The sequence below is a fragment of the Pan troglodytes genome, chromosome 23, assembly GCF_028858775.2.
Source record: "Pan troglodytes isolate AG18354 chromosome 23, NHGRI_mPanTro3-v2.0_pri, whole genome shotgun sequence".
Lineage (NCBI taxonomy): Eukaryota > Metazoa > Chordata > Mammalia > Primates > Hominidae > Pan > Pan troglodytes.
In genome coordinates this window covers 19,249,052-19,276,108 of record NC_086016.1, presented here as the reverse complement: position 1 = coordinate 19,276,108, position 27,057 = coordinate 19,249,052, and the positions used below count along the sequence as shown (strand labels likewise).

Below are 27,057 nucleotides of genomic sequence, written 5' to 3'. Positions count from 1 at the left end.
CCCACAAAATCTATGTTCATTTCTTCCAGCCATTACCTCCTGTAATACATTTATGCCAAATATCAGTTGAATTATCCTTTCAATAAAAAGATTTAGCAGGTTCCTGTTAAAAGATTTGGCACCTTGACACTGTGATCTTCAATAAGGTTGTGAATTCTTATCACAGCCAATCATCCTCTTATTTTCCATCCTGATGAAAAAGCTATTTTAAAATATAAAATGAAGTAAATCTCATCATATTGCCATGATGTTTTTAACTATCATATATTATAAGTTAGCATTTTCAAGAGTTCACATATAGGTTTTTTAAAATTTTTTTAAATTTTTTTATTGAGACTGAGTCTCACTCTGTCACCCAGGCTGGAGTGCAGTGGCACAATCTTGGCTCACTGCAACCTCCACCTCCTGGGTTCAAGCAATTCTCCTGACTCAGCCTCCCATGTAGCTGGGATTACAGGCATGCACCACCACGCCTGGCTAATTTTTGCGTTTTTAGTAGAGACGGGATTTCACTGTGTTGGCCAGGCTGGTCTCAAACTCCTGGCCTCATGTGATCCAGCCTGCCTCAGCCCCCCAAAGTGCTGGGATTAAGGCGTGAGCCACTGCACCTGGCCCACATATAGTTTTTAAATATTTTTAAGGTGAAAACACTTTGTTTAAAACCTACTTCATAAATTGACAGGTTATTTGGAATATATGTTAAGCAGATATCTCTTTCACCAAACTAGTAAGCAATGTTGATCTATACCATGTATCATTTTATAGAACTGGCTGTTAGTATATATGATAAAAGAGAATTGATCCTTTGTATACATCTATGTGTATGTAGATATATAGCTGTACACTTCTTTGTATTTCAGGAGTTACACTGTTTGTGATATGGTGTATGACCTGGTCAATCTTAGGCTCTGAAGCTCTCCCTGGTGAAAATTTATTTGGATTGTTAATTATTTTTTATAGTGTCATTAGTGGGGGAAAAATTTACAACTCATTAGAATACCTTTGGTGCCTCCACTTCCACCTCTTCTTAGTAAGTATATAATTAGCTCTCTTTTCTTTATTATTGACTATATGCAAATTTTGAACATTTTCTTGTTGAATTAGTTATAATTCAGAAATATTTCAATGTAGTATGTTTTATATAGTTTCTTCGTGTGTGTGTGTGTGTGTACAGCTCCTTTATAGGGGCATTTATTTCTCTCTCTGTCTACATATATACACACACAAGTTTTATCCAAAATTTATTTTTGAAGTAAATTTAATATCCTTAGTACATTATTCCTGTTGCTTTATTGTTTAATAGAATCTTTAAAAATTTTAGATTCATGGAGTACATGTGCAGGCTTGGTACATGGATATATTGCATAATGGTGAGATTTGGGCTCTAGTGAACCCATCAGCAAACAGTGAATACTATACCCAATAGGTAATTTTTCAACCTTAACCCTCCAACCCTCTCTCCTTTTGGACTCCCCAGTGTCTATTATTTCCATCTTTATGTCCATATGTACCCATTGTTTAGCTCCCACATATGAGTGAGAACATGTGGTATTTGATTTTTCTGTTTCTGAGTTATTTCACTTAGGATAATGGTGTTCAGCTCTATCCATGTTGCTGCAAAGGACATGATGCCATTCTTTTTTATGACTGCATAGTATTCCATGGTGTATATGTACCACATTTTCTTTATTTAGTCATTTCAGTTGATTCCATGTCTTTTTATTGTGAATAGTGCCACAATGAACATATGTGTGTATATGTCTTTATGGAAGAATGATTCACATGTTGAACCATCCTGGTATTTCTGGAGTAAAACCCACTTAACTATATTATCTTTTTGATGTACTATTGAATTCATTTTGCTAGTTGAGAATTTTTGCATCTATGTTCATCAGGGATATTGACCAGTTGTGTGTGTGTGTATGGCTTTGCCTGATTTGGGTATAATTGTGATAGTAGATTCATAGAATGTGTTAGGGAGGGAGTCCCTCCTTGATTTTTTTGGATTAAGTTTCAGTCACCTTTGACCCTGAACTAGTATTCTAGTGGATTGTACAATGACCCTGAACTAGTGGATTGTACAATGAATGAATGAATATAAATTATTGTAAAATAAAATTTTGTTAAGTATATGATAACCATACAAATGCAAGACAATAAACAATGTGATATGAAAAGTCTCAGCCAGCCTACCATATTTGTGTTTGTTTTTGAACTGCATAGTGGGAGGAGGTGCTCCTTACAATTTTCACTTTGTAAACATTTATTCTTTGATTTTAACCATCACTGCTATAACCACCATCACTCGTGGATTCACCAAAAATTAAGTAAAGAATTATCTTATTTGTTTTTATAAAACTTTGTAAAATGTATGTAGAGCTCACATTTATTTCATTGTTTAATACTAGAAGTGTTTTGCATCTTTATTTAGATGTTTGGTGATGTTTTGTGACCAGAAATATGCTGTAGGAAATGGACTCTTGTTTATATCATTTAGCCTATGCTAAAATTGGTTTTGTTATATACCATCTTACTCAAAGTTGCCATTTCCCATCACCTATTGATGATGTTAAGTGAGAACTTACTGTATTCAAATATATCTAAATATTCAGTACAGTGGGCCAGGCATGGTGGCTCATGCCCATAATCCCAGCACTTTGGGAGGCCAAGGCAGGAGGATCACCTGAGCCCAGGAGTTCAAAACCAGCCTGGGCAACATAGCAGACCTTGTCTTTACAAAATATTAAAAATTTTTCTGGGTCTCAGCTACTCAGGAGGCTAAGGCAAGAGGACCACTTGAGCTCAGGAGTTTAAGCCTACAGTGAGCCATGTTTGCATCACTGCACTCACCTTGGGCAACAGAATGAGACCCTGTCCCCAAAAATAAATATATATTCAGTACACTGTCAGTAGAGATAATCTCTACATCTTATCTCTGCTGTCCCTTCTGTATCCACAGTTTTCTTGCAGCACCTTCTAAGTATTTATTGAACATTTTCCTCCTCCCCAAACTTTCTCTTTTGCTCTAGTTTAGGCTGTTTCCAACTTTTGCGTGGACTGTGGCAGAGCCTTCAATTTGGTCTCTGTCTCCAGTTTTATCCCTAACCAATTCACCAAGACCCTCATATAAAAATCGCAAGACTCATTACGTTACTTCCTGCCTAAAACCTTCCCATGGTGCCTTACTTTGCCAAAGTGGGGGGAGACCTTTCTATGATATGGCCCACCAAGCTCATTCTCCTCCCTCCTTTCCTTGCCCTGTATGTTCCAGCAACGCTAAATTACTTGTTGAACCCCATTTAGGTGTATTGTTTCTTATCGCCATTCCTTTATTCATGCTGCCTTCTCTACTTGCTTGTAACCTGCACTTTACCAAAATAATGAGAGACATAGTGCATTAGAAAATGTAAACATTTCTGTTTTCTTTCTCAGAAAAATGAACTGTCATGTATGTTTATTTTCTTTCTTTTAAGGGATGTTACTGGCTGGTTTTACAATTAGGAATGTTCCATTCATCAATGAACATGTCCATGTTCCTAACGCATGGTCTTCAATTTTAAGAAGCATTGCCCTTAACATTATTCTAATACGAGCTGGGCTTGGGCTCGATCCACAGGTAGATTTTACAATTACAAATCGAGTAAGGTTATTTCAAATATTAGAGGATGGTGAGAAAGAAAAAGAAGCATATATTTTATTTACCTGTTCCAAGTGGAGTCTGTAAACAAACCTAAGATAAAGAAAAAAAGGCCGGGCATGATGGCTCATGCCTGTAATCTACAAAAATTAGCCGGGCATGGTGGCATTTACCTGGTAATCCCAGCTACTCGGGAGGCTGAGGCAAGAGAATCGCTTGAACCTGAGTGACAGAGGTTGCAGTGAGCTGAGATAGTGCCACTGCAATCCAGCCTGGGGGACAGAGTGAGACTCCGTCTCAAAAAACAAAACAAAACAAAGGTTTTATGAGAAAAACCTTATACAATTCTTTTTCTTTTCTTAGGTAGATTAAGGATTTCAGTAATTTTTTATGACGTTTTCTCTACGGGATTATGTTCCTGATTATCTTTGCATTATTGTAAAATCTAATCTTTTAAAGCATTTCTTAAAATATTACATTCTAGGGATCATAAATCCCATCTATAAGAAGATGACTATTCATGAATATGACAGCCACTCAAATAAATGTGGCAAATGTGGTTTAATAGAAATAGCTCAAGAGCATAAATAATTATAGCCAATGAGATTATATTCTCCAGTAGAAAGTATGAACCAAGGAGAAAATTAAAAAGTTCTCCCTTTTAAAATGAATTATGCAGTTTTTAAGTTATTTTCTTTGGCATGTTAGTATTGTATTTATACTTATTAAGTTAATCAAACAGTTCATATCAAAAAGTTAATGGGAAAACACTAATAGGACACTATTATTATACTACATATTAGGAAAGTTCAGGAAGGTAGCATTAGCTATTTAATCACAGTAAAATTGATCTTTTAATAATTAAAATACAATAATATTTTATAAAAGATGAAATTATTTATAATCCAACCTATGATGACATATAAAATATAATAGAGTTCAAAGTCCAGTGGGACAATCTGTTGAAATGAGATTTTGTTTAGTGAAAGCTTCTTATGAAAAAAGACTTTACAGTCCAACATTTGTTAAAACAATTTTCTTGTTGGCCATTGTAAATGTATCAAGTGTGACTGTTTTGTGTTTCAGGCTTTGAGGCATTTGAAGGTGGTTTGTTTCAGATTGGCTGTAGGTCCATGCCTTATGGAGGCAAGTGCAGCTGCTGTTTTTTCCCAATTCATTATGAAATTTCCCTGGCAATGGGCAATTCTATTAGGGTAATTTCTTTCTCATTTTTTCTTATGAAAATATTCAATTAAGGATGCTTGGTTAAAACTGTTAAAATATTCAGAATATTGTATAGAAAAGCTCTATTAAAATTCATTTCACAGTGTTAAAATCCTTGGAAAGCAGTTGATTAAAAGCAGAGCATGTCCCAAATTGCACGAAATTTTTTTAGCAAACATTCATAGCCCCTAAATGTTTATCATCAAGAAAATTCACATGATCAATTTATTCCTTTTCGTCTGTATTATAACATATCTGTATGTTTTAATCTATCTAATGGCCTCTTCCTCATAGCTATATGTAAATACAGTTGCACATTTCGTATATATGTATGTGTGTGTATATATATATATTTGAGAAACATTTTATATAGACATAGGTGTATAAATATAAACTCTCCCATTTTAAAGAAAGCAAACAAAAACTCTTGCCGTATACCCAATGCCCCATCCATCTTTATCTACCATCCATTTGTCTCATGTTTGAATTCCTCAAAATAAGTCTATAACTACTGTCTCTAGATCTTAACTCCTTTTCATTTCTTAATTCATCAACTTTTGTCTCTGCTTATCCATTCCAATGACACTCATATCAAAGTTCATCCATTACATAGTTACTACAAAATCCAGTGAATTTTTAAATTAATGTTTACGATAAAATACTCAAATGCACTTTTATTTTAAAAATTAGAACTTTATAAATAAAGGAGGAATGACCTTAAACTATGCCTTCAAATCATAATGCCCATAACTCTACCCAAAGTGACAACTCTTAGGAGTGTTTTACTTCTCCAATTTTTATTTTGGCTCAAGGGGTACATGAGCAGGCTTGTTATATGGATAAATTGCATGTCACAGGGGTTTGGTATGCAGATTATTTTGTCACCCAGGTTGTAAGTATAATACCCAATAGGTAGTTTTTCTATTCTCCCCCTCCTTCCAGCCTCCACCCTCAAATTCACCTAGTGACGATTGTTCCCTTCTTTCTGTCCATGTGTACTCAGTGTTTAGCTCCCACTTATAAGTGAGAATATGGGATATTTGGTTTCCTGTTCCTGTGTTAATTCACTTTGCATAATGGCCTCAACTCCATCCACGTTGCTCCAAAGGACATGATCTCATTCTTTCTTATGGCTGTGTATTATTCTATGGTGTATATGTGCCATATTTTCTTTAACCAGTTCACCATTGATGGGCATTTATGTTGATCTCATGTCTTTTTTATTTTTTTCATTAGTTTTTAAGGAACAGGTGGTGTTTGTTTACATGGAAAATATTTTTAGTGGTAATTTCTGAGATTTTGGTGCACCCATCAACAGAGCAGTGTACACTGCACCCAAGATGTAGTCTTTTATCCCTCACCCTCCTCCTACTCTTCCCTCTAAGTCCCCAAAGACCATTGTATCATTCTTATGCTTTTGCATCCTCATAGCATAACTCCCACTTATAATTCAGAACATACGATGTTTGGTTTTTTCATTCCTGAATTACTTCACTTTGAATAATGGTGTCTGACTCCTTCCAGGCTGCTGTGAATGCCATTATTTCATTCCTTTTTATAGCTGAGTAGTATTCCGTCCCTGGTCTGTGTGTGTATATATATACACACATACACATGTGTGTATATATACACACACATACACATATGTGTGTGTATATACACACATACACATATGTATGTGTATATACACACACATACACATATGTGTATATATACACACACATACACATATGTGTATATATACACACATACACATATGTGTATATATACACACACATATACACATATGTGTATGTGTGTATATATACACACATACACATATGTGTCTGTATATATACACATACACATATGTGTGTGTATATATACACACATACACATACGTGTGTGTATATATACACATACACATACGTGTGTGTATATATACACATACACATATGTGTGTGTATATATACACACACATATGTGTGTGTATATATACACACATACACATATGTGTGTGTATATATACACACACATATGTGTGTGTATATATACACACATACACATATGTGTGTGTATATACACACATACACATATGTGTGTGTATATACACACATACACATATGTGTGTGTATATACACATATATATATACACCACATTTTCTCTATGCATTCATTGATTGGTGGGCATTTGAGCTAGTTCCATATCTTTCACAATTGCAAATTGTGCTGCAATAAACATGTGTGCAAGTGTTTTTTTCATATAATGACTCCTTTTCCTCTGGGTAGCTACCCAGTAGTGGGATTGCTAGATCAAATGGTAGATCTACTTTGAATTCTTTAAGAAATCTTCATGCTCTTTTCCATAGTGGTTGTATTAGTTTACATTCCCCCCAGCAGTGTAAAAGCGTTCCCTTTTTACCACACCCATGGCAACATGTATTTGTTTTAATTTTTTGATTATGGCTATTCTTGGAGGAGTGAGATGGTATCACATTGTGGTTTTGTTTGCATTTCCCTGATAATTAGTGATATTGAGGATTTTTTCATGTTTCTTGGCCATTTATATCTTCTTTTGGGAAGTGTCTATTCATGTCCTTAGCACACTTTTTGATAGGATAATTTGGTTTTTTCTTGCTGATTTGTTTGAGTTCCTTATAGATTCTGGATATTAGTACTTTGTTGGATGCATAGTTTGTAAAGATTTTCTCCCACTCTATAGGCTGTCTTTTTACTTTGCTGATTATTTCTTTTGCTGTGTAGAAGCTTCTTAGTTTAATTAAGTCCCATCTATTTATCTTTGTTTTTGTTGCCTTTGCTTTTGGGTTCTTGTTCATGAAGTCTTTGCCTAAGCAAATGTCTAGAAAGGTATTTCCAATGTTACCTTCTAGAATTTTTATAGTTTTAGGTGTTAGATTTAAGTCTTTGATCCATCTTGAGTTGATTTTTGTATAAGGTGAGAGATGAGGATGCAGTTTCATTCTTCTACATATGGCTTGCCAGTTATCCCAGCACCATTTGTTGAATATGGTGTCCTTTCCCAACTTTATGTTTTTGTTTCCTTTGTTAAAGATCAGTTGGCTTAAGTATTTGGCTTTATTTCTCGGTTCTCTATTCGGTTCCATTAGTCTATGTGCCTATTTTTATACCAGTATTATGCTGCTTTGGTGACTATAGACTTACTTATAGCATAGCTTGAAGTCAAGCAATGTGATGCATCCACATTTGTTCTTTTTGCTTAGTCTTGCTTTCGTTATGCGTGCTATTTTTGGGCTCCACATGAATTTTAGGATTGCTTTTTCTAGTTCGGGGAAGAATGATGATGTAGATTGCTTTTGGCATTATGGTCATTTTCACAATATTGATTCTACCTATCCATGAGCATGTGATGTGTTTCTATTTGTTTGTGTCATCTATGATTTCTTTCTGCAGTGTTTTGTAGTTTTCACTGTAGAGGTCTTTCACCTCCTTGGTTAGGTATATTTCTAAGTTGGTTTGCTTGGGGTTTTTTCTTTGGTTTTGTTTGTTTGTTTGTTTTGGTTTTTTTGTAGCTGTTGTAAAAGGGGTTGAGATCTTGATTTAATTCTCAGCTCAGTCACTGTCGGTGTATACCAGTGCTACTGATTTGTGTACATTGATGTTATATCCTGAAACGTTACTGAATTCATTTATCAGATCTAGGAGCTTTTTGGATGAGTCTTTAGGGTTTTCTCATTATATGATCATATCATTAGGAACAGCAACAGTTTGACTTCCTCTTTACTGATTTAGATGCCCTTTATTTCTTTCTCTTGTCTGATTGCTCTGGCTAGGACTTCAAGTACTATGTTGAATAGAAGGGGTGAAAGTGGGCATCCTTGTCTTGTTCCAGTTCTCAGGGGAATGCTTTCAACTTTTCCCCATTCAGTATAATGTTGGCTGTGGGTTTTTCTTTCTTTCTCTTTCTGTATTTTTTTTTTTTTTGAGATGGAGTCTTACTCTGTTGCCCAAGCTAGAGTGCAATGGCCCAATCTCAGCTCACTGCAACCTCTGCCTCCCAGGTTCAAGCAATTCTCATGTCTCAGCCTTCCAAAAACCTGGGAGTAGCTCCCCAAGCTCGCCAGCATCTATTACTTTTTGACGTTTTAATAATAGCCATTCTGCCTCCTGTGAGGTTGTATCTCATTGCACTTTTGTTTTGCATTTCTCTAATGGTTAGTGACGTTGAATATTTTTCCGTATACTTGTTGACTATGTGTTTGTCTTCTTTTGAGAAGTGTCTTGTGCTGTCCTTTGCCCATTTAATGGGGTTGTTAGATTTTTGCTTGTTGATTTTTCTAAGTTCTTTTTGGATTCTGGATATTAGACTTTTGTCAAATGCATGGTTTGCAAATATTTTCTCCCATTCCATAGGTTGTTTGTTAATGATTTCTTTTGCTGTGCAGAAGCCCTTTAGTTTAATTAGGTCTCATTTGTGAATTTTTGTTTTTGTTGCAATTGCTTTTGGCATCTTTGTCATAAAGTGTTTTCCAGAATTGAAATTTCCTAGGATATGTCCAGAATGGCCTGTATCCAGAATGGTATTTCTTAGGCTATCTTCCAGGGTTTTTATAGTTTTGGGTTTTACATTTAAGTCTTTAATCTACCTTGAGTTGATTTTTGTAAACGGTGAAACGTATGGCGTCCAGTTTCAATTTTCTGCATACGGCTAGCCAGTTATCCCAGCACAATTTCCAAGTAGGGATTCCCTTCCCCATTGCTTGTTTTTGTCAAGTTTGTTGAAGAGTAGATGGCTATAGGTGTGCAGCTTTATTTCTGCGTTCTGTAACCTGTTCCACTGGTCTATGTCTGTTTTTGAGTTCCTTATAGATTCTGGATATTAGTACTTTGCTGGATGAATAGTTTGTAAAGATTTTCTCCCACTCTATAGGTTGTCTTTTTACTCTGCTGATTATTTCTTTCGCTGAGCATAACCATGCTGTTTTGCTTACTGTAGCATTGTAGTACAGTTTGAAGTCAGGTAGTGTGACACTTTCGACTTTGTTCTTTTTGCTTAGGATTGCTTTGGCTATTTTTTTTTGGGCTTTTTTTTTTTTTTTGCTCCAAATGAATTTTAGAATGCTTTTTTTTAATCCTGTGAAAAATGTCATTGGTGGTATGATAGGAATAGCATTGACTATGTAAATAGCCTTAGACAGTATAGCCATTTTAACAATATTGTTTCTTCCTATCTGTGATCATGGAATGTTTTCCTTTTGTTTCTGTTGTCTCTGATTCTTTGAGCACTCGTTTGTAATTTTCATTTTAGAGATTTTTCACCTCCCTGCTTAGCTGTATTCCAAGGTATCTTGTAGTTTTTTTTGTGGCTACTGTGAATGGGATTGCATTCCTGATTTGGCTGTCAGCTTGGATGTTGTTGGTGTATAGAAATGCTACAGATTTTTGTTCATTGATTTTTGTATCCTGAAACTTTGCTGAAGTCATTTGTCAGATCTGGGAGCTCTCGAGAGGCTACTATGGGGTTTTCTTGGTATAAAAGTGTTTCACCTATGAAGAGGCATAGTTTGACTTCCATTCTTCCTATTTAGATGTCTGTGTTTCTTTCTCTTGCCTAATTGCACTGGCTAGGACATCCAGCACTATGTTGAATAGGAGTAGTGAGAGTGGGCATCCTTGTCTTGTTCCAGTTCTCAAAGGGAATATTCCAGCTTTTTCCCATTCAGTATGAAGTTGGCTGTGGGTTTGTCATAAATGGCTCCAATTATTTTGAGGTATGCTCCTTCAGGAACTCATTTGTTGAGGGTTTATATCATGAAGCGATGTTTTTATTTTTAGTTCTATTTTATGATGAATCACATTTATTGGTTTGTATATCTTGAACCAAACTTGCATCCCAGGGATAAAGCTTACTTGATCATAGTGGACTAGCTTTTTGATATGCTGCTGGATTCAGTTGGCTTGTATTTTGTTGAGGATTTTTGCATCTATGATCATCAGTGATAGCTGTCCTGAAGTTTTCTTTTTCGTTGTGTCTCTGCCAGGTTTTCATATCTGAATGATGCTGACCTCATAAAATGAGTTAGGGAGGGATCCTTCCTCCTCATTTTTTCAGAATAATTTCAGTAGCATTGGTACCAGCTCTTCTTTACACTTCTGGTAGAATTTGTCTGTGAATCTGTTGGGTCCTGGGCTTGCTTTTTTTTTTTTTTGGCTCAGAGAATTTTTATTACTCATTCAGTTTCAAAACTCATTTTCGGTTGGTTCAGGATTTCAATTTCTTCCTAGTTCAATCTTGGGAGGTTGTATGTTTCCAGAAATTTACCCATTTCTTGTAGGTGTTCTACTTTGTTTGCATAAACATGTTCATCATAGTCTCTGAGAGTTTTTTGTATTTCTGTGTGGTTGGCGGTAATGTCCACTTTACCATTTCTGATTGTGTTTTTTGTATCTTCTCTTTTTTTTTTTCCTTATTGGTCTAGCTAGTGACCTATCAAATTTATTTATTCCTTCAAAAACCAGATTTTAGTTTCATTTATCTTTTGTATGGCTTTTCATGACTCAATTTCATTCCATTCTGCTCTGATTTTGGTTATTTATTTTCTTCTGCTAGCTTTGGGTTGCTTTCCTCTTGTTTTTCTATTTCCTTTAGGTATGATATTAGGTTGTTAATTTAAGATCGTTCTAACTTTTCAATATGGGCATTTAGCATGATAAACTTTTCCCTTAACACTGCTTTGCCTGTGTCTTAGAGAGCCTAGAATGTTGTATCTTTGTTTTAATTAGTTTCAAAGAATTTATTGGTTTCTGCCTTAATTTCATTGTTTACCCAAAAGTCATTCAGGCACAGGTTGTTTAATTTCCATGTAATTGTATAGTTTTGAGAGTTCTTCTTAGTGTTGACTTCTATTTTTGTTACACTGAGTGGTCCAAGAGTGTGGTTGGCATGATTTCAGGGGTTTCTTTTAATTTATTGAAAATAATTTTAGACTGATAGTGTGATCAATTTTACAATATATGCCATGTACAGATGAGAGGAAGATATATTCTGTTGTTGTTGGGTGGAGTGTTCTGTAGATGGCTGTTAGGTCCATTTAGCCAAGTGTTGACTTCAAGTCCTGAATATCTTTGTTCATTTTCTGTCTCTATGATCTGTCTAGTACTGTCAGTGAGATGTTGAAGTCTCCCACTATTATTCTGTGGTTATCTAAGTCTCTCTATAGGTCTCTATGAACTTGTTTTACTAATGTGAATGCTCCAGTTTTGAGCACATTTATCTTTCAGACAGTTAAGTCTTCTTGTTGAATTGAACCCTTTATCATTACGTAGTGCCCTTCTTTGTCTTTTTGATTGTTGTTTGTTTAAAGTCTATTTTGTCTGAATTAGAATAACAATGCTTACCCTTTTGTTTTGCATTTGCTTGGTAGATTTTTTTCCATCCTTTTACTTCAAGCCAATGGGTATTGTTGCATATGAGCTGGGTCTCTTGACAACAGATACGATTGGGCTTTGCTTCTTTATCCAACTTGCCATTCTGTGAGTTTTAAGCGGGGCATTTATACTGTTTACATTCACAGTTAATATTGGTATTTATAGCTTTGTTCCTGCCATTATGTTGTTAGCTGGTTATTATGCAGACTTGATTGTGTAGTTACTTTACAACGTCAATGGTCTATGTACTTAAATGTATTTTTGTGGTGGCCATTAACAGTCTTTCACTTCCACGCTTAGCACTCCCTTAAGGACCTCTTGTAAGGCATGTCTGGTGGTAACAGATTCCGTTAGCATTTGTTTGTCTGAAAAGGATCTTACTTCTCCTTCACATATGAAGTTTAGTTTGGCTGGATATTAAGTTCTTGGTTGAATTTTTTTTTTTTTTTTTTGGCGACAGAGTCTTGCTTTGTCCCCAGGCTGGAGTGCAGTGGTGCTATCTCGGCTCACTGCAACCTCTACCTCCTGGGTTAAGTGATTCTCTTGCCTCAGCCTCCCGAGTAGCTGGGACTACAGACACGCACCACCATGCCCAGCTAATTTTTGTATTTTTATTAGAGATGAGGTTTCACCATGTTGGCTAGGATGGTCTTGATCTCTTGACCCTGTGTTCCGCCCCCCTCAGCCTCCCAAAGTGCTGGGATTACAGGCATGAATCACCACACCCGGCCAAGTATTTTTTTTTTTTAAGAATGCTGAAGGCCAGGCATGGTGGCTCACACCTGTAATCCCAGCACTTTGAGAGGCCGAGGTGGGCAGATCACGAGGTCAGGAATTTGAGACCACCGTGGCCAATATGGTGAAATCCTGTCTCTACTAAAATTACAAAAAATTGCCGGGTGTTGTGGTGTGCACCTGTAGTCCCAGCTACTTGGGAGGCTGAGGGAGAAGAATTGCTTGAACCCGGGAAGTCGAGGTTGCAGTGAGCCCAGATAGCACCAGTGCACTCCAGCCTGGGCAACAGAGTGAAACTCTGTCTCGAAAAAAAAAAGAATGCTGAATATAGGCCCCCAATTTCTTTTGGATTGTAGAGTATCTTATAGTTCCACTGTTAGCCTGATGGGATTCCCTTTGTATTTGACCTGCCCCTTCACTTTAGCTGCCTTTCATATTTTTTTATTTCATGTTGACCTTGGAGAATCTGATGACTGTCTGTCTTGGGGATGGTCATCTTTTATAGTATCTCACAGGATTCTCTGCATTTCCTGGATTTAAATGGTGACTTATCTAGCAAGATTTGGGAAATTTTTGTGGGCAGTATCCTCAAATATGTTTTCCAACTTGCTTGTTCTTTCTCCCTTTCTTTGAGTGATGCCTTGAGTCATATGTTTGGTCTCTTTACATAATCTCAGATTTCTCAGAGGTTTTGTTCATTCTTTTTTGTTCTTTATTTTCATCTGACTGAGTTGATTCAAAGAACTGGTCTTTGAGATCTGAGATTCTTTCCTCAGCTTGGTCCGTTCTGCTGTTAGTATTTGTTATTGTATTATGAAATTCTTGAGGTGCATTTTTCAGCTCTATCATTTTAGTTTGGTTCTTTCTTAAAATGCCTATTTCATCTTTCAGCTCTTATGTCATCTTATTGGATTCCTTAGATTATTTGGATTGGATTTTGACTTTCTTCTGAATCTCAATGATCTTTGTTTCTATCCAGATTCTGAATTCTATGTCTGTCATTTAATCCTGGTTAACAACCATTGTTGGAGAGTTAGTATGATTGCTTGAAGACAGGAAGACATTCTGGCTTTTTACATTGCCAGAGTTCTTGCACTGGTTCTTTCACATCTGTGTGGGCTAAGGTTCCTTTAATGTTTTGAATCACTGTCCTTTGGATGGAGTTTTTTCCTTTTTTATATTCTTTAATGATGTTGAGGGTTTGACTGTGGCACAAGGTAGTTTCAATCAAATGGCTTCATTTCTGGAAGATTTCAGGGGGCAAAGGCTCAGCTCAGCACTCCTGAACGGCGTGCTCTAACTTTGCAAGGCTGGTACCATACCCACAGATTTGTTGTCTGGCCCTTCAATGTTAAGCACTGAGGTGTTCCCAGTCCACTGGCAACAACACTCTGATGGGGTGTGCCAGCCAAAGTGCTTCATTGTAGTGATCTCACACATATGTGCCAGCAGCAGCAGCACACAGCAGGTATGCATGTGTTGGCAGGGGTGCAGTGCCGGCAGGAGTGGGATGGGGTGTTCTGCATACTTGCACGTTCCAGCCGGGGCAATGGTGTTGTGGGGTGCACTCACGTGCCGCTGGAGACAGAGTGGCAGCATCTTCCTGAGTTTTATGTTATCATTCTAGATCTTTAAAAATAATGTTCTGGACTTCTAACACATGTATTTGTGAACCCAGAGAAAAAAAGAGTATTATTTTGCGCATTTTTACTTAATCATACCCAAGAAAATTTTACTTTACAATTTGTTCTTTTCACTCAACAATAGTCTTGAGGTTTATCCATCTCAAGATGGATACACATGTAGTTTATTCCTTTTAATTGTATAAGATTACATGTTATGTCAACAGCAGATTTTATTTACAATGTTATCACAAAAATGGCATTTTATTTGTCTCATTTTACATAAATATAAGTTTGTCTAGAATAGTTACCTGGGTTACATGCATTTTTAGTTTGATGTATACTGCCAAAATCCTTTCGGTATGGCCACTTTAATTTGCCCTAATACCAATAGCTTATGAGCGTACCTGTTGTTCTTGAAAATCCTTGCAAATCCTTGATATTATTAAATTTTATAATGTTTTCCAGTCTGATAATTGAAAAATGGCATATTTTTGTTATTTTAATTTGCATTTCTGTGATTATTCACAAGCTTGAATATCTTTTATATATGTGTTGTCCTTCAGTTTTTCCTTATCTGTAACTAGCCTGTTCATATCCTTTGTCCATTTTTTTGTTGAGTTGGTCTTCTTTATTAATTATATCTGTTATCTGCATTTGTAAATTATATGTATTGCAAATATCAGTAGATATTTAGTTTTGTTTGTGATGGTTTTTTTTTCACTCTAAGAAGTGTGTTTTGTTATTTTCAACAGACAGAATTGCCAATACACAACACCGTTCACTTGACTTTGAAAATGAAAAAGAGAAAAAGGGGGAGAAAGAGCAGAATTGCTTTTGAAGTAGTACTTTATTATAGTACTTTTGAAGTTGCTTTTGAAGTACTACTTTAATATAATTGAATGTTTCAAAATCTCTTTTTATGTCTAATGCCTTTGTATGTATCATTCAAAAGGTCCTTTTTACCTCATGATCACAAATATATTATTCTACATCTTTTTTTGTTGTTCAGAGTCTTGCTGTCACCCAGGCTGTAGTGCAGTGGCATGATCTCAGCTCACTGCAACTTCCACCTCCCAGGTTCAAGTGATTCTCCTGCCTCAACCTCCCAAGTAGCTGGGACTACAGGTATGCACCACTACACCCAGCTATTGGTTTCACCATGTTGGCCAGGCTGGTCTCAGATTCCTGATCTGTCCACCTCAGCCTCCCAAAATGCTGGGATTACAGGTGTGAGCCATCACGCCTAGCCCACTACATTTTCTTATTACTACTTTTCCTTTTGAGCTTTTAACATTTATTATGTGTAAGGATCTATCTATATTCCTTTCCACATAAATAGTTATCTCAACACCATTTGTGAAAGATTTCTTTCTTTCTCCCACTGATTTAAAATACCAATTGTATGATGTAACAAACCCCATAGATTTGTTTCCACACTTTGTATTCTCTTTTCTTCCAATTTATTTTGTCTATTTATATGTCACTATTATTTAGTTTTAACTATTTTACCTTTACAAAAACAGTATCTTGTTTTCTTAAGTTTACTTGATCTTTCATTCTAAGATCTTATTCTTCCAAATGAATTTTATAATCAGCTTGTCAAGCTCAGTAAAAATCCCTGCAAAGATTTTGATTGGTGTATCTCTGATTAATTCATTTGGGGGAGAGATTACATCTTTATATTATTGAGGCTTTGGCCGGGCGTGGTGGCTCACACCTATAATCCCAGCACTTTGGGAGGCCAAGGCAGGCATATCACTTGAGGTCAGGAGTTCAAGACCAGCCTGGCCAAAATGGTGAAACACCGTATCTACTAAAAACACAAAAACTAGCCAGGCGTGGTGTTGGGCGATGGTAAAATTGGGGCTTTTTAGTTCACACTTGTGAAATGTCTCTCTAAGTATCCAGGTATTATCTTAATTATTATATTATTATATTCACAATTTTTATAAAAGTATAGACTGTCTTCACAGGTTTGTTCTTAGATACTTTGTGTTTTCAATTGATGTTGTGGATTAAATTCTCTTTGATCACTTATTCCTGGGGAAGCCAGCTGCCATGTCCTGAGGCAGCCCTGAGGAGAAAACCCCGTTGGAAAAAACTGAAGCCTGCAATGGCTACATGAGTAAACTTGGAAGCAGATCTTCTCCACCCCACCCTACCTCATGGGAAATCTTAAGTCAAGGCATACAACTAAGCCATGCCCAGATTCCTGACCCACAGAAGTCATAAGACAATAAATATTTGTTGTTTTAAGCTGCTATGTTTGGGGATGACTTGTTAAGCAAAATGAGAAAAATAATACAACAGGTGATTACAATGTGCAGCAGAGTTCAGGAACCACTGAACTAGACCAGTATGTGGTCTTAGAGAAGTCTAGTCTCTTCTTGAGACCACAGGGAAATCTGTAGCATAAACTGTGCCATAGAGTTGTACAGTCAGAAGCAAATCTCACATCAGTCCATCATTGGCAGATGCTGTCTGGAGGGAAAGTAGAGGGGTGCACAACCTTCCTAGTATTCCCAGGTAGGTGCTTGTCAGCAGGACAAGGGTTCTAGAAACCTGCAGATATTAGCAGCCAACAAGAAGCACTGGGAGATGTGTTCATTGACCTGGTAAATGGATTCTGGCAGGAGCACCAAAAGCATTTCTACACAGGATATACTTCACGCTTTATAAAGTTAATGTAGAAGAGATGAGGTGAAATTCTGGATAAGATATGCCAACAGAAGGTATTCTGAGCAGGAGCCTCCCCATTCCTCATGGGTGTCATCAACCACTCCAGAAATGTTCTCATTTGCCTTTGTAACTTAGGTGGCCACACTTGTTTTTTTGGGCAGACAACTCTGTTCCTTCCTTCCTTCCTTACTTATTTACTCAAGAGTTAGGAAATGTGTGGAAGGTAGATTTTTCTGACCATTCTTACAGTGGTACTCCAAATAATCAACTATTTGGTTTCCCCAGAGGTCTCTCCTGCTCCCAGCGTCTGTCATTTCAGGGCTTGGACCACTTTTAGAAACACATGTATCTTTTGAGGCAATCTTATTTACACACATTTTGGTTTATGGCTTACTTTTTTCAATCCTAAATTGTCTGTCTCTTTTCTTTCTGGCATATACTTAGTTTCTTGTCCATTGATGATTCACCTTTTGCTTTCTAGTTAGGTTATGAATTTTTCTATTACCTTTACATCTTCACTTCAAAGGATTTAGGAATAGAGGGAGAGGCTGCAACCTGTGCTCAGCCCAACATTTTAAACCACGTCTGTATAAAATTTTAGCCAGCACTAAACAATGCATGAAAAGTTTTATCACCATTAAATTGCATTCACTCAAATTTGAAATTCTTCTAAACAATGTTTGTTATAAATTTATTAGAAACTAGTTGTACTTATAAAACACTACTTGATTAAAAAGATGCTTTTAAATTAATTTTCATTCTTTCTTTCAGTTTTGTTCTAGGTGCTGTCTCTCCTGCTGTTGTTGTCCTTTACACGATGGTGTTGCAAGAAAATGGATATGGTGTTGAGGAAGACATTCCAACCTTACTAATGGCTGCTAGCAGTATGGATGACATTCTGGCTATCACTGGATTCAATACATGCTTGAGCATAGTCTTCTCCTCGGGTAAACAAGAAAATATAACAACCACCAGATCATTCATGACCTTTCTTGTTAGTTCTTTAAACAGGGTTTCTGGCTTTGCTTCTTCATTTATTAACCAAGACTGTTCAATTTAACATCTTTTTAATCTCTATAGAAAGCTCATTCCAGACCAAGGAAGATATTTCAGTGGCTTAAGATACCACTACTTAACACACATGATCTCGCTTTAATAATCATGTGACAATTAATTTGATAAACCATATTATTACTATTTATCTGCCTATGTTGCTTTTGAATTTTATCAGTTCTCATTAGAAAAAATTAAGCAGCAGTATTATTTGTACTACTAATATTTTAATAGGCATTTTTGAAATGTGCCTTTTTGGCCATCCTAATAAACAACTGGTTGCTCTATTATAAGACAACATAAACATACAGAGCTGGGACAGCCATATGCCTTTTTGGTAGTGTTAGGACAAGATCCTGCACCAGTTCTGATTCCCAAGGTGATATCTGGTCTTGAATATCACTACAGAAATTGTGAAACTAAACATTTCCACATTTAGTAATGCTTTAATTATCTGCAGTGTTTGAGTCTTCTGTATTATTGAAGCACTAAACTATTTTTAAGTTGAAAAGTAATATATATAGTTTTATAGTTTCTCTTAAAATAAGAAAATATAAATAAATAAGAAAAAGAGGAAAAGTTAAAAATAAAATCTGTAATAGTCACATCCAGAAGAAAAGAATCATTTCCTTCTGAACCTTTTGATATAAATCCACCCATATTCCCTTCCCTTCCCTTCTTCCCTTCTTCCCTTCCCTTCCTTTCCCCTTTCCTCCCCCTTCCCTTCCCTTCCCCCTCTCTCTCTGTCAAATATTCTTATAAAAATCAGTGAATATTGACCAGTATGTTCTTTTATTATTTTTTTTTTTGAGGCGGAGTCTTGCTCTGTCACCCAGGTTGGAGTGCAGTGGCACAATCTCGGCTCACTGCATGCTCTGCCTCCCGGGTTCATGCCATTCTCCTGCCTCAACCTCCCAAGTAGTTGGGACTACAGGCGCCCGCCACCACGCCCGGCTAATTTTTTTTGTATTTTTAGTTGAGCCAGGGTTTCACCGTGTTAGCCAGGATGGTCTTGATCTCCTGACCTCGTGATCCGCCTGCCTCGGCTTCCCAAAGTGCTGGGATTACAGGCGTGAGCCATCGCACCCAGCCTAATATGTTCTTATAACCTGAATTGTTTTACACTTAACTGTATATCACAAACATGTTTCTTTTCAGTAAATGTATTTGTATATCATTTTTAATAGTTGTTTAGCTTAATGAAAGAGTATTCAATGTGCTGCATCATGATTACTTATCCTGTTCAAAATTAAAGTTAACTCCAATATTTACTATTAAAATAATACTTAGTTGTGCTGCTATAAAAATATTTTTTCAATTAAAAAATTGGCCGGGCATGGTGGCTCAAACCTATAATCCCAGCACTTTGGGAGGCCAAGAAGGGTGGATCACTTGAGGTCAGGAGTTCAAGACCAGCCTGGCCAAACAACATGGTGAAACCCCGTCTCCACTAAAAATATAAAACTTAGCCGGGCATGGTGGTGGGCATCTGTAATCCCAGCTACTCAGGAGGATGAAGCAGAAGAATCACTTGAACCCAGGAGGCAGAGGCTGTAGTGAGCTATCCAGCCTGGGCAACAGAGCGAGACTCTGTCTCAAAAAAAATTTTTTTAATAAAAAAAAATACTTAGTTGAACATATAGAGAAATATTTGTACCTAATCTTCATATTTTCTTAAGCTTAAAAGTGTAATTGTTGATCTAAAAGGTATATACATTTATGAGTGTTCTGAAACATATTGCCACAATATCATGTCCTACCAGGGTACATAAACTTGTCATTTCCTCTCACCTCTCTTCAAAACTTGGTATTACTAGCCTTTTTCATCTTTGCTAATTTGATAGGTGAAGGAGGGATCTCTATAAATGAAGTACTTTGAATACTAGTGATGTTAAATATCCATGTTTATTAGTCATTGGCATTTTGTAAATTGCTTTTCTTGAAAGTTTTTTGCCTATTTCTTTTAGGTGGGTTCACCTTTTGTTCTTTTTGATTTGTCAAGATTCTGCATTAAATTGAGAATGAAAACCTTTGTTTTATATACTTTAGTTTTTTCAATTTGTAATTTGGCTTTTAATTTTCTCACTCTTTTTACCATTCAGAAGTTAAAGTTTTTTATTGTCAATTGTGAAAATCTTTTCCTTCATGATTGGTATCTGTCATTCTTTCAAAAAATATTGTTATCAGTCATGTTTCAAAAAATATTTCCAGGCTGGGCCCAATGGCTCACGCCTATAATCCCAACACTTCGGGGGCCAAAGCGGGGGGATCACTTGAGGACATGAGTTCAAGACCAGCCTGGCCAACATAGCAAAGCTCCATCTGCACTAAAAATACAAAAAGTTAGCTGGGTGTGGTGGCACAGGCCTGTAATCCCAGCTACTCAGGGGGCTGAGGCACAAGAATCACTTGAAACCAAGAGGCAGAGGTTGCAGTGAGCCAAGATCACACCACTGCACTCCAGCCTGGGTGACAGAGGGAGACTGTCTGAAAAAAAGAAAAAAAAATTCCTCTTCCTTTTGCCGGCTACTATGCCAAACACTGAGAATAAACAGTAGGCAACAACATTAGCTTTTACTGAATACTTGCTTGGCTCTTGTTCTAAGTTCCATATATGTCACCACTCATTTACAGGTAAGGAAACTGAGAAAGATGTTAAGTAATTTACTCAAGGACAGAGATCCAATAAGTAGGGGAGCCAAGATGCAGATCTGGCAGTCTCACTCCACACCCACACATTTAACTCTTCTCTTCTCCACTGCCTCCCAACACAACAGAGAGACAAGATCAAATGGGGCATGTTCTCAAGGAGCTTGTATATGAAAGAAAAATTACAAATGGGATGAATATTACATTGTGAAGGTTAATATTAAGTAAGTGTCAACTTGATTGGATTGAAGGATCCAAAGTATTGTTCCCGGTTGTCTGTGAGGGTGTTGCCAAAGGAGATTAACATTTATTTAGTGGACTGGGAAAGGCAGATCCACCCTCAATGTGGGTGGGCACCATACAATCAGCTGCCAGCATGGCTAGAATAAAGCAGGCAGAAGAAGGTTAGGAGAAGCTGACTTGCTGAGCTTTCTGGCCCTCATCTTTCTCCCATGCTGGATGTTTCCTGCACTCAAATATCAGAGTCCAGGTTCTTTGGCTTTTGGACTCTTGGACTTACTCCAGTTGTTTTCCAGGGGCTCTCAGGCCTTCATCTAGAGACTCAAAGCTGGCCTGTCGGTTTCCCTACTTTTGAGGTGTTGGGACTCGGACTGAGCCAATACTAGATTCCTTGCTCCTCAACTTGCAGACGGCCTGTTGTAGGACTTCACTTTGTGATGGTGTGATTCAATTCTCCTTAATAAACTCCCTTTCATATATATATATATCCTATTAGTTCTATCCCTCTAGAGAACCATGACTAATACAGATTTTCATACTGAGGTAATGGAGTATTGCTATAAGATACCTGAGAATGTGGAAGTGACTTTGGAAGTGTGTAATGTGCAGAGTATGGAACAGTTGGGAGGACTCAGAAGAAGACCAGAAGATGTGGGAAAGTTTGGAACTGCCTAGAGACTTGTTGAATGGCTTTGACCAAACTGCTGATAGTGACTTGGACAGTGAAGTCCAGGCTGAGGACGTCCGAGATGGAGATGAACAACTTGTTGGGAACTGAAGTAAAGGTCACTCTTGCTATGCTTTATCAAAGAGACTGGTGGCATTTTGCTACTGCCCTACAGATTTATGGAACTTTGAAATTGAGAGAGACGACTGAGGACATCTGGTAGAAGAAAAGTTTGTTGTTGTTGTTGCTGTTATACCTTAAGTTCTAGGGTACATGTGCACAACGTGCAGGTTTGATACATAGGTATACATGTGCCATGTTGGTTTGCTGCACCCATCAACTCATCATTTACGTTAGGTATTTCTGCTAATGCTCTCCCTCCCCCAGCCCTCCACCCCCCAACAGGCCCCAGTGTGTGATGTTCCCAGCCCTGTGTCCAAGTGATCTCATTGTTCAATTACCATCTATGAGTGAGAACATGCGGTGTTTGGTTTTCTGTCCTTGTGATAGTTTTGCTGAGAATGATGGTTTCCAGCTTCATCCATCTCCCTGCAAAGGACATGAACTCATCCTTTTTTATGGCTGCATAGTATTCCATGGTGTATATGTGTCACATGTCTTAATCCAGTCCATCATTAATGGACATTTGGGTTGGTTCCAAGTCTTTGCTATTGTGAATAGTGCCGCAATAAACATACATGTGCATGTGTCTTTATAGTAGCATGATTTATAATCCTTTGGGTATATACCCAGTAATGGGATTGCTGGGTCAAATGGTAATTCTAGTTCTAGATCCTGGAGGAATCATCACAATGTCTTTCACAATGGTTGAACTAGTTTACACTCCCACCAACAGTGTAAAAGCTTTCCTATTTCTCCATATCCTCTCCAGCACCTGTTGTTTCCTGACCTTTTAATGATCGCCATTCTAATTGGTGTGAGATGGTATCGCATTGTGGTTTTGATTTGCATTTCTCTGATGACCAGTGATGATGAGCTTTTCTTCTTGTGTCTGTTAGCTGCATAGATGTCTTCTTTGGAGAAGTGTCTATTCATATCTTTGCCCACTTTTTGATGGGGTTGTTTTTTTCTTGTAAATTTGTTTGAATTCTTTCTTTGTCAAATGGGTAGATTGCAATTTATCTCCCATTCTGTATGTTGCCTGGTTCACTCTGATGGCAGTTTCTTTTGCCGTGCAGAAGCTCTTTAGTTTAATTAGATCCCATTTGTCAATTTTGGCTTTTGTTGCCATTGCTTTTGGTGTTTTAGTCATGAAGTCCTTGCTCATGCCTATGGCCTGAATGGTATTTCCTAGGTTTTCTTCTAGGGTTTTTATGGTTTTAGGTCTAACATTTAAGTCTTTAATCCATCTTGAATTAATTTTTGTATAAGATGTAAGGAAAGGATCCAGTTTCAGCTTTCTACATATGGCTAGCCAGTTTTCCCAGCATCATTTATTAAATAGGCAATCCTTTCCCCATTTCTTGTTTTTGTCAGGTTTGTCAAAGATCAAATGGCTGTAGATGTGTGGTCTTATTTCTGAGGCCTCTGTTCTGTTCCATTGGTCTATATATCTGTTTTGGCACAAGTACCATGCTGTTTTGGTTACCGTAGCCTTGTAGTATAGTTTGAAGTCAGGTAGTGTGATGCCTCCAGCTTTGTTCTTTTTGCTTAGGATTGTCTTGGCAATGCAGGCTCTTTTTGGGTTCCATATGAACTTTAAAGTAGTTTTTTTCCAATTCTGTGAAGAAAGTCATTAGTAGCTTGATGGGGATGGTATTGAATCTATAAATTACTTTGTGCAGTATGGCCATTTTCATGATATTGATTCTTCCTATCCATAAGCGTGGAATATTCTTCCATTTGTTTGTGTCCTCTTTTAATTCGTTGAGCAGTGGTTTGTAGTTCTCCTTGAAGAGGTCCTTCACATCCCTTGTAAGTTGGATTCCTAGGTATTTTATTCTCTTTGAAGCAATTGTGAATGGGAGTTCACTCATGATTTGGCTCTCTGTTTGTCTATTAATGGTGTATAGGAATGCTTGTGATTTTTGCACATTGATTTTGTATCCTGAGACTTTGCTGAAGTTGCTTATCAGCTTAAGGAGATTTTGGGCTGAGACGGTGGGGTTTTCTAAATATACAAACATGTCATCTGCAAACAGGGACAATTTGACTTCATCTTTTCCTTACTGAATACCATTTATTTCTTTCTCCTGCCTGATTCCACTGGTCAGAACTTCCAACACCATGTTGAATAAGAGTGGTGAGAGAGGGCATCCTTGTCTTGTGCCAGTTTTCAAAAGGAATGCTTCCAGTTTTTGCCCATTCAGTATGATATTGGCTGTGGGTTTGTCATAAATAGCTCTTATTATTTTGAGATACGTTCCATCAATACCTAGTTTATTGAGAGTTTTTAGCATGAAGGAGTGTTGAATTTTGTCGAAGGTCTTTTCTGCATCTATTGAGATAATCATGTGGTTTTTGTCTTTGGTTCTGTTTATGTAATGGATTACGTTTATTGATTTGCATATGTTGAACCAGCCTTGCATCCCAGGAATGTAGCCCACTTGATCGTGGTGGATAAGCTTTTTGATGTGCTGCTGGATTTGGTTTGCCAGTATTTTATTGAGGATTTTCGCATCGATGTTCATCAAGGATATTGGTCTAACATTCTCTTTTTTTGTTGTGTCTCTGCCAGGCTTTGGTACCAGGATGATGCTGGCCTCATAAAATGAGTTAGGGAGGATTACCTATTGTTCTTTTTTTGTTTTTTGGACGAAAAAAGAACTATTTAATTTTTTTGATGTTTTCAATGTTGATATTTTTTCCAAGAATTAGAGAAATATCTCTGGATGGTTATCTAAAATTTATAATTTTTGTACAGATATGGTATGTAGGAGAGTGTCATAGTTTTTCTATTATTATACTTTAAGTTCTAGGGTACATGTGCACAATGTGCCAGTTTGTTACATATGTATATATGTGTCATGTTGGTGTGCTGCACCCATTAACTCATCATTTTCATTAGATATATCTCCTAATGCTATCCCCCCCTCCCCCCACTCCATGACAGGCCCCAGTGTGTGATGTTCCCCACCCTGTGTCCAAGTGTTCTCATTGTTCAATTCCCACCTATGAGTGAGAACATGTGGTGTTTAGTTTTCTGTCCTTGCAATAGTTTTCTCAGAATGATGGTTTCTAGCTTCATCCATGTCCTTACAAAGGACATGAACTCATCCTTTTTATGGCTGCATAGTATTCCATGGTTTATATGTGCCACATTTTCTTCATCCAGTCTATCATTGATGGACATTTAGGTTGGCTCCAAGTCTTTGCTATTGTGAATAGTGCCGCAATAAACATACGTGTGCATGTGTCTTTATAGCAGCATGATTCACAATCCTTTGGGTGTATGCCCAGTAATGGGATGGCTGGGTGAAATGGTATTTCTAGTTCTAGATCCTTGAGGAATTGCCACACTGTCTTCTACAATGATTGAACTAGTTTACACTCCCACCAACAGTGTAAAAGCATTCCTATTTCTCCATATCCTCTCCAGCACCTGTTGTTTCCTGAGCTTTTAATGATCACCATTCTAATTGGTGTGAGATGGTATCTCATTGTGGTTTTGATTTGCATTTCTCTGATGGCCAGTGATGATGAGCATTTTTTCATGTGTCTGTTGGCTGCATAGATGTCTTCTTTTGAGAAGTGTCTGTTCATACCCTTTGCCCACTTTTTGATGGGGTAGTTTGATTTTTTCATATAAATTTGTTTAAGTTCTTTGTAGAGTCTGGATATTAGCCCTTTGTCAGATGGGTAGATTGTAAAAATTTTCTCCCATTCTGTAGGTTGTCTGTTCACTCTGATGGTAGTTTCTTTTGCTGTGCAGAAGCTCTTGAATTTAATTAGATCTCATTTGTCAATTTTGACTTTTGTTGCCATTGCTATTGGTGTTTTAGTCATGAATTCCTTGCCCATGCCTATGTCCCCAATGGTATTGCCTAGGTATTCTTCTAGGGTTTTTATGGTTTTAGGTCTGACATTTAAGTCTTTAATCCACCTTGAATTAATTTTTATATAAGGTGTAAGGAAGGGATCCAGTTTCAGCTTTCCACATATGGCTAGCCAGTTTTCCCAGCACCATCTATTAAATAGGGAATCCTTTCCCCATTTCTTGTTTATGTCAGGTTTGTCAAAGATCAGATGGTTGTAGATGTGTGGTATTATTTCCAAGGGCTCTATTCTGTTTCATTTTTCTGTATCTCTGTTTTGGCACCAGTACCATGCTGTTTTGGTTACTGTAGCCTTGTAGTATAGTTTGAAGTCAGGTAGTGTGATGCCTCCAGCTTTGTTCTTTTGGCTTAGGATTGACTTGGCAATGCAGGTTATTTTTTGGTTCCATATGAACTTTAAAGTTGTTTTTTCCAATTCTGTGAAGAAAGTCATTGGTAGCTTGATGGGGAAGGCATTGAATCTATAAATTACCTTTGGCTGTATGGCCATTTTCATGATATTGATTCTTCCTACCCATGAGCATGGAATGTTCTTCCATTTGTTTGTGTTCTCTTTTATTTTGTTGAGCAGTGGTTTGTAGTTCTCCTTGAAGAGGTCCTTCACATCCCTTGTAAGTTGGATTCCTAGGTATTTTATTCTCTTTGAAGCAATTGTGAATGGGAGTTCACTCATGATTTGGCTCTCTGTTTGTCTGTTATTGGTGTATAGGAATGCTTGTGATTTTTGCACATTGATTTTGTATCCTGAGACTTTGCTGAAGTTGCTTATCAGCTGAAGGAGATTTTGGGCTGCGATGATGGGGTTTTGTAAATATACAATCATGTCATTTGCAGACAGGGACAATTTGACTTCCTCTTTTCCTAATTGAATACCCTTTATTTCATTCTTTTGCCTGATTGCCCTGGCCAGAACTTCCAAGACTATGTTGAATAGGAGTGGTGAGAGAGGGAATCCTTGTCTTGTGCCAGGTTTCAAAGGGAATGCTTCCAGTTATTGTCCATTCAGTATGATATTGGCTGTGGTTTTGTCATAAATAGCTCTTATTATTTTGAGATACGTCCCATCAATACCTCGTTTATTGAGAGTTCTTAGCATGAAGGGCTTTTGAATTTTGTCAAAGGCTTTTTCTGCATCTATTAAGATAA

General features: G+C 37.2%; 1 protein-coding gene across 1 annotated transcript in view; it reads left to right on the top strand.

The window, feature by feature from the left end:
* LOC744258 (sodium/hydrogen exchanger 9B1) overlaps positions 1 to 27,057 on the top strand; it is a 50,902-nt gene that overhangs the window by 3,389 nt on the left and 20,456 nt on the right. The window contains 5 exon segments of the mRNA XM_063808437.1: positions 861 to 977; positions 980 to 1,030; positions 3,474 to 3,616; positions 4,724 to 4,851; positions 18,058 to 18,233. Of these exon segments, the coding sequence (XP_063664507.1) occupies positions 861 to 977; positions 980 to 1,030; positions 3,474 to 3,616; positions 4,724 to 4,851; positions 18,058 to 18,233 (615 nt within the window).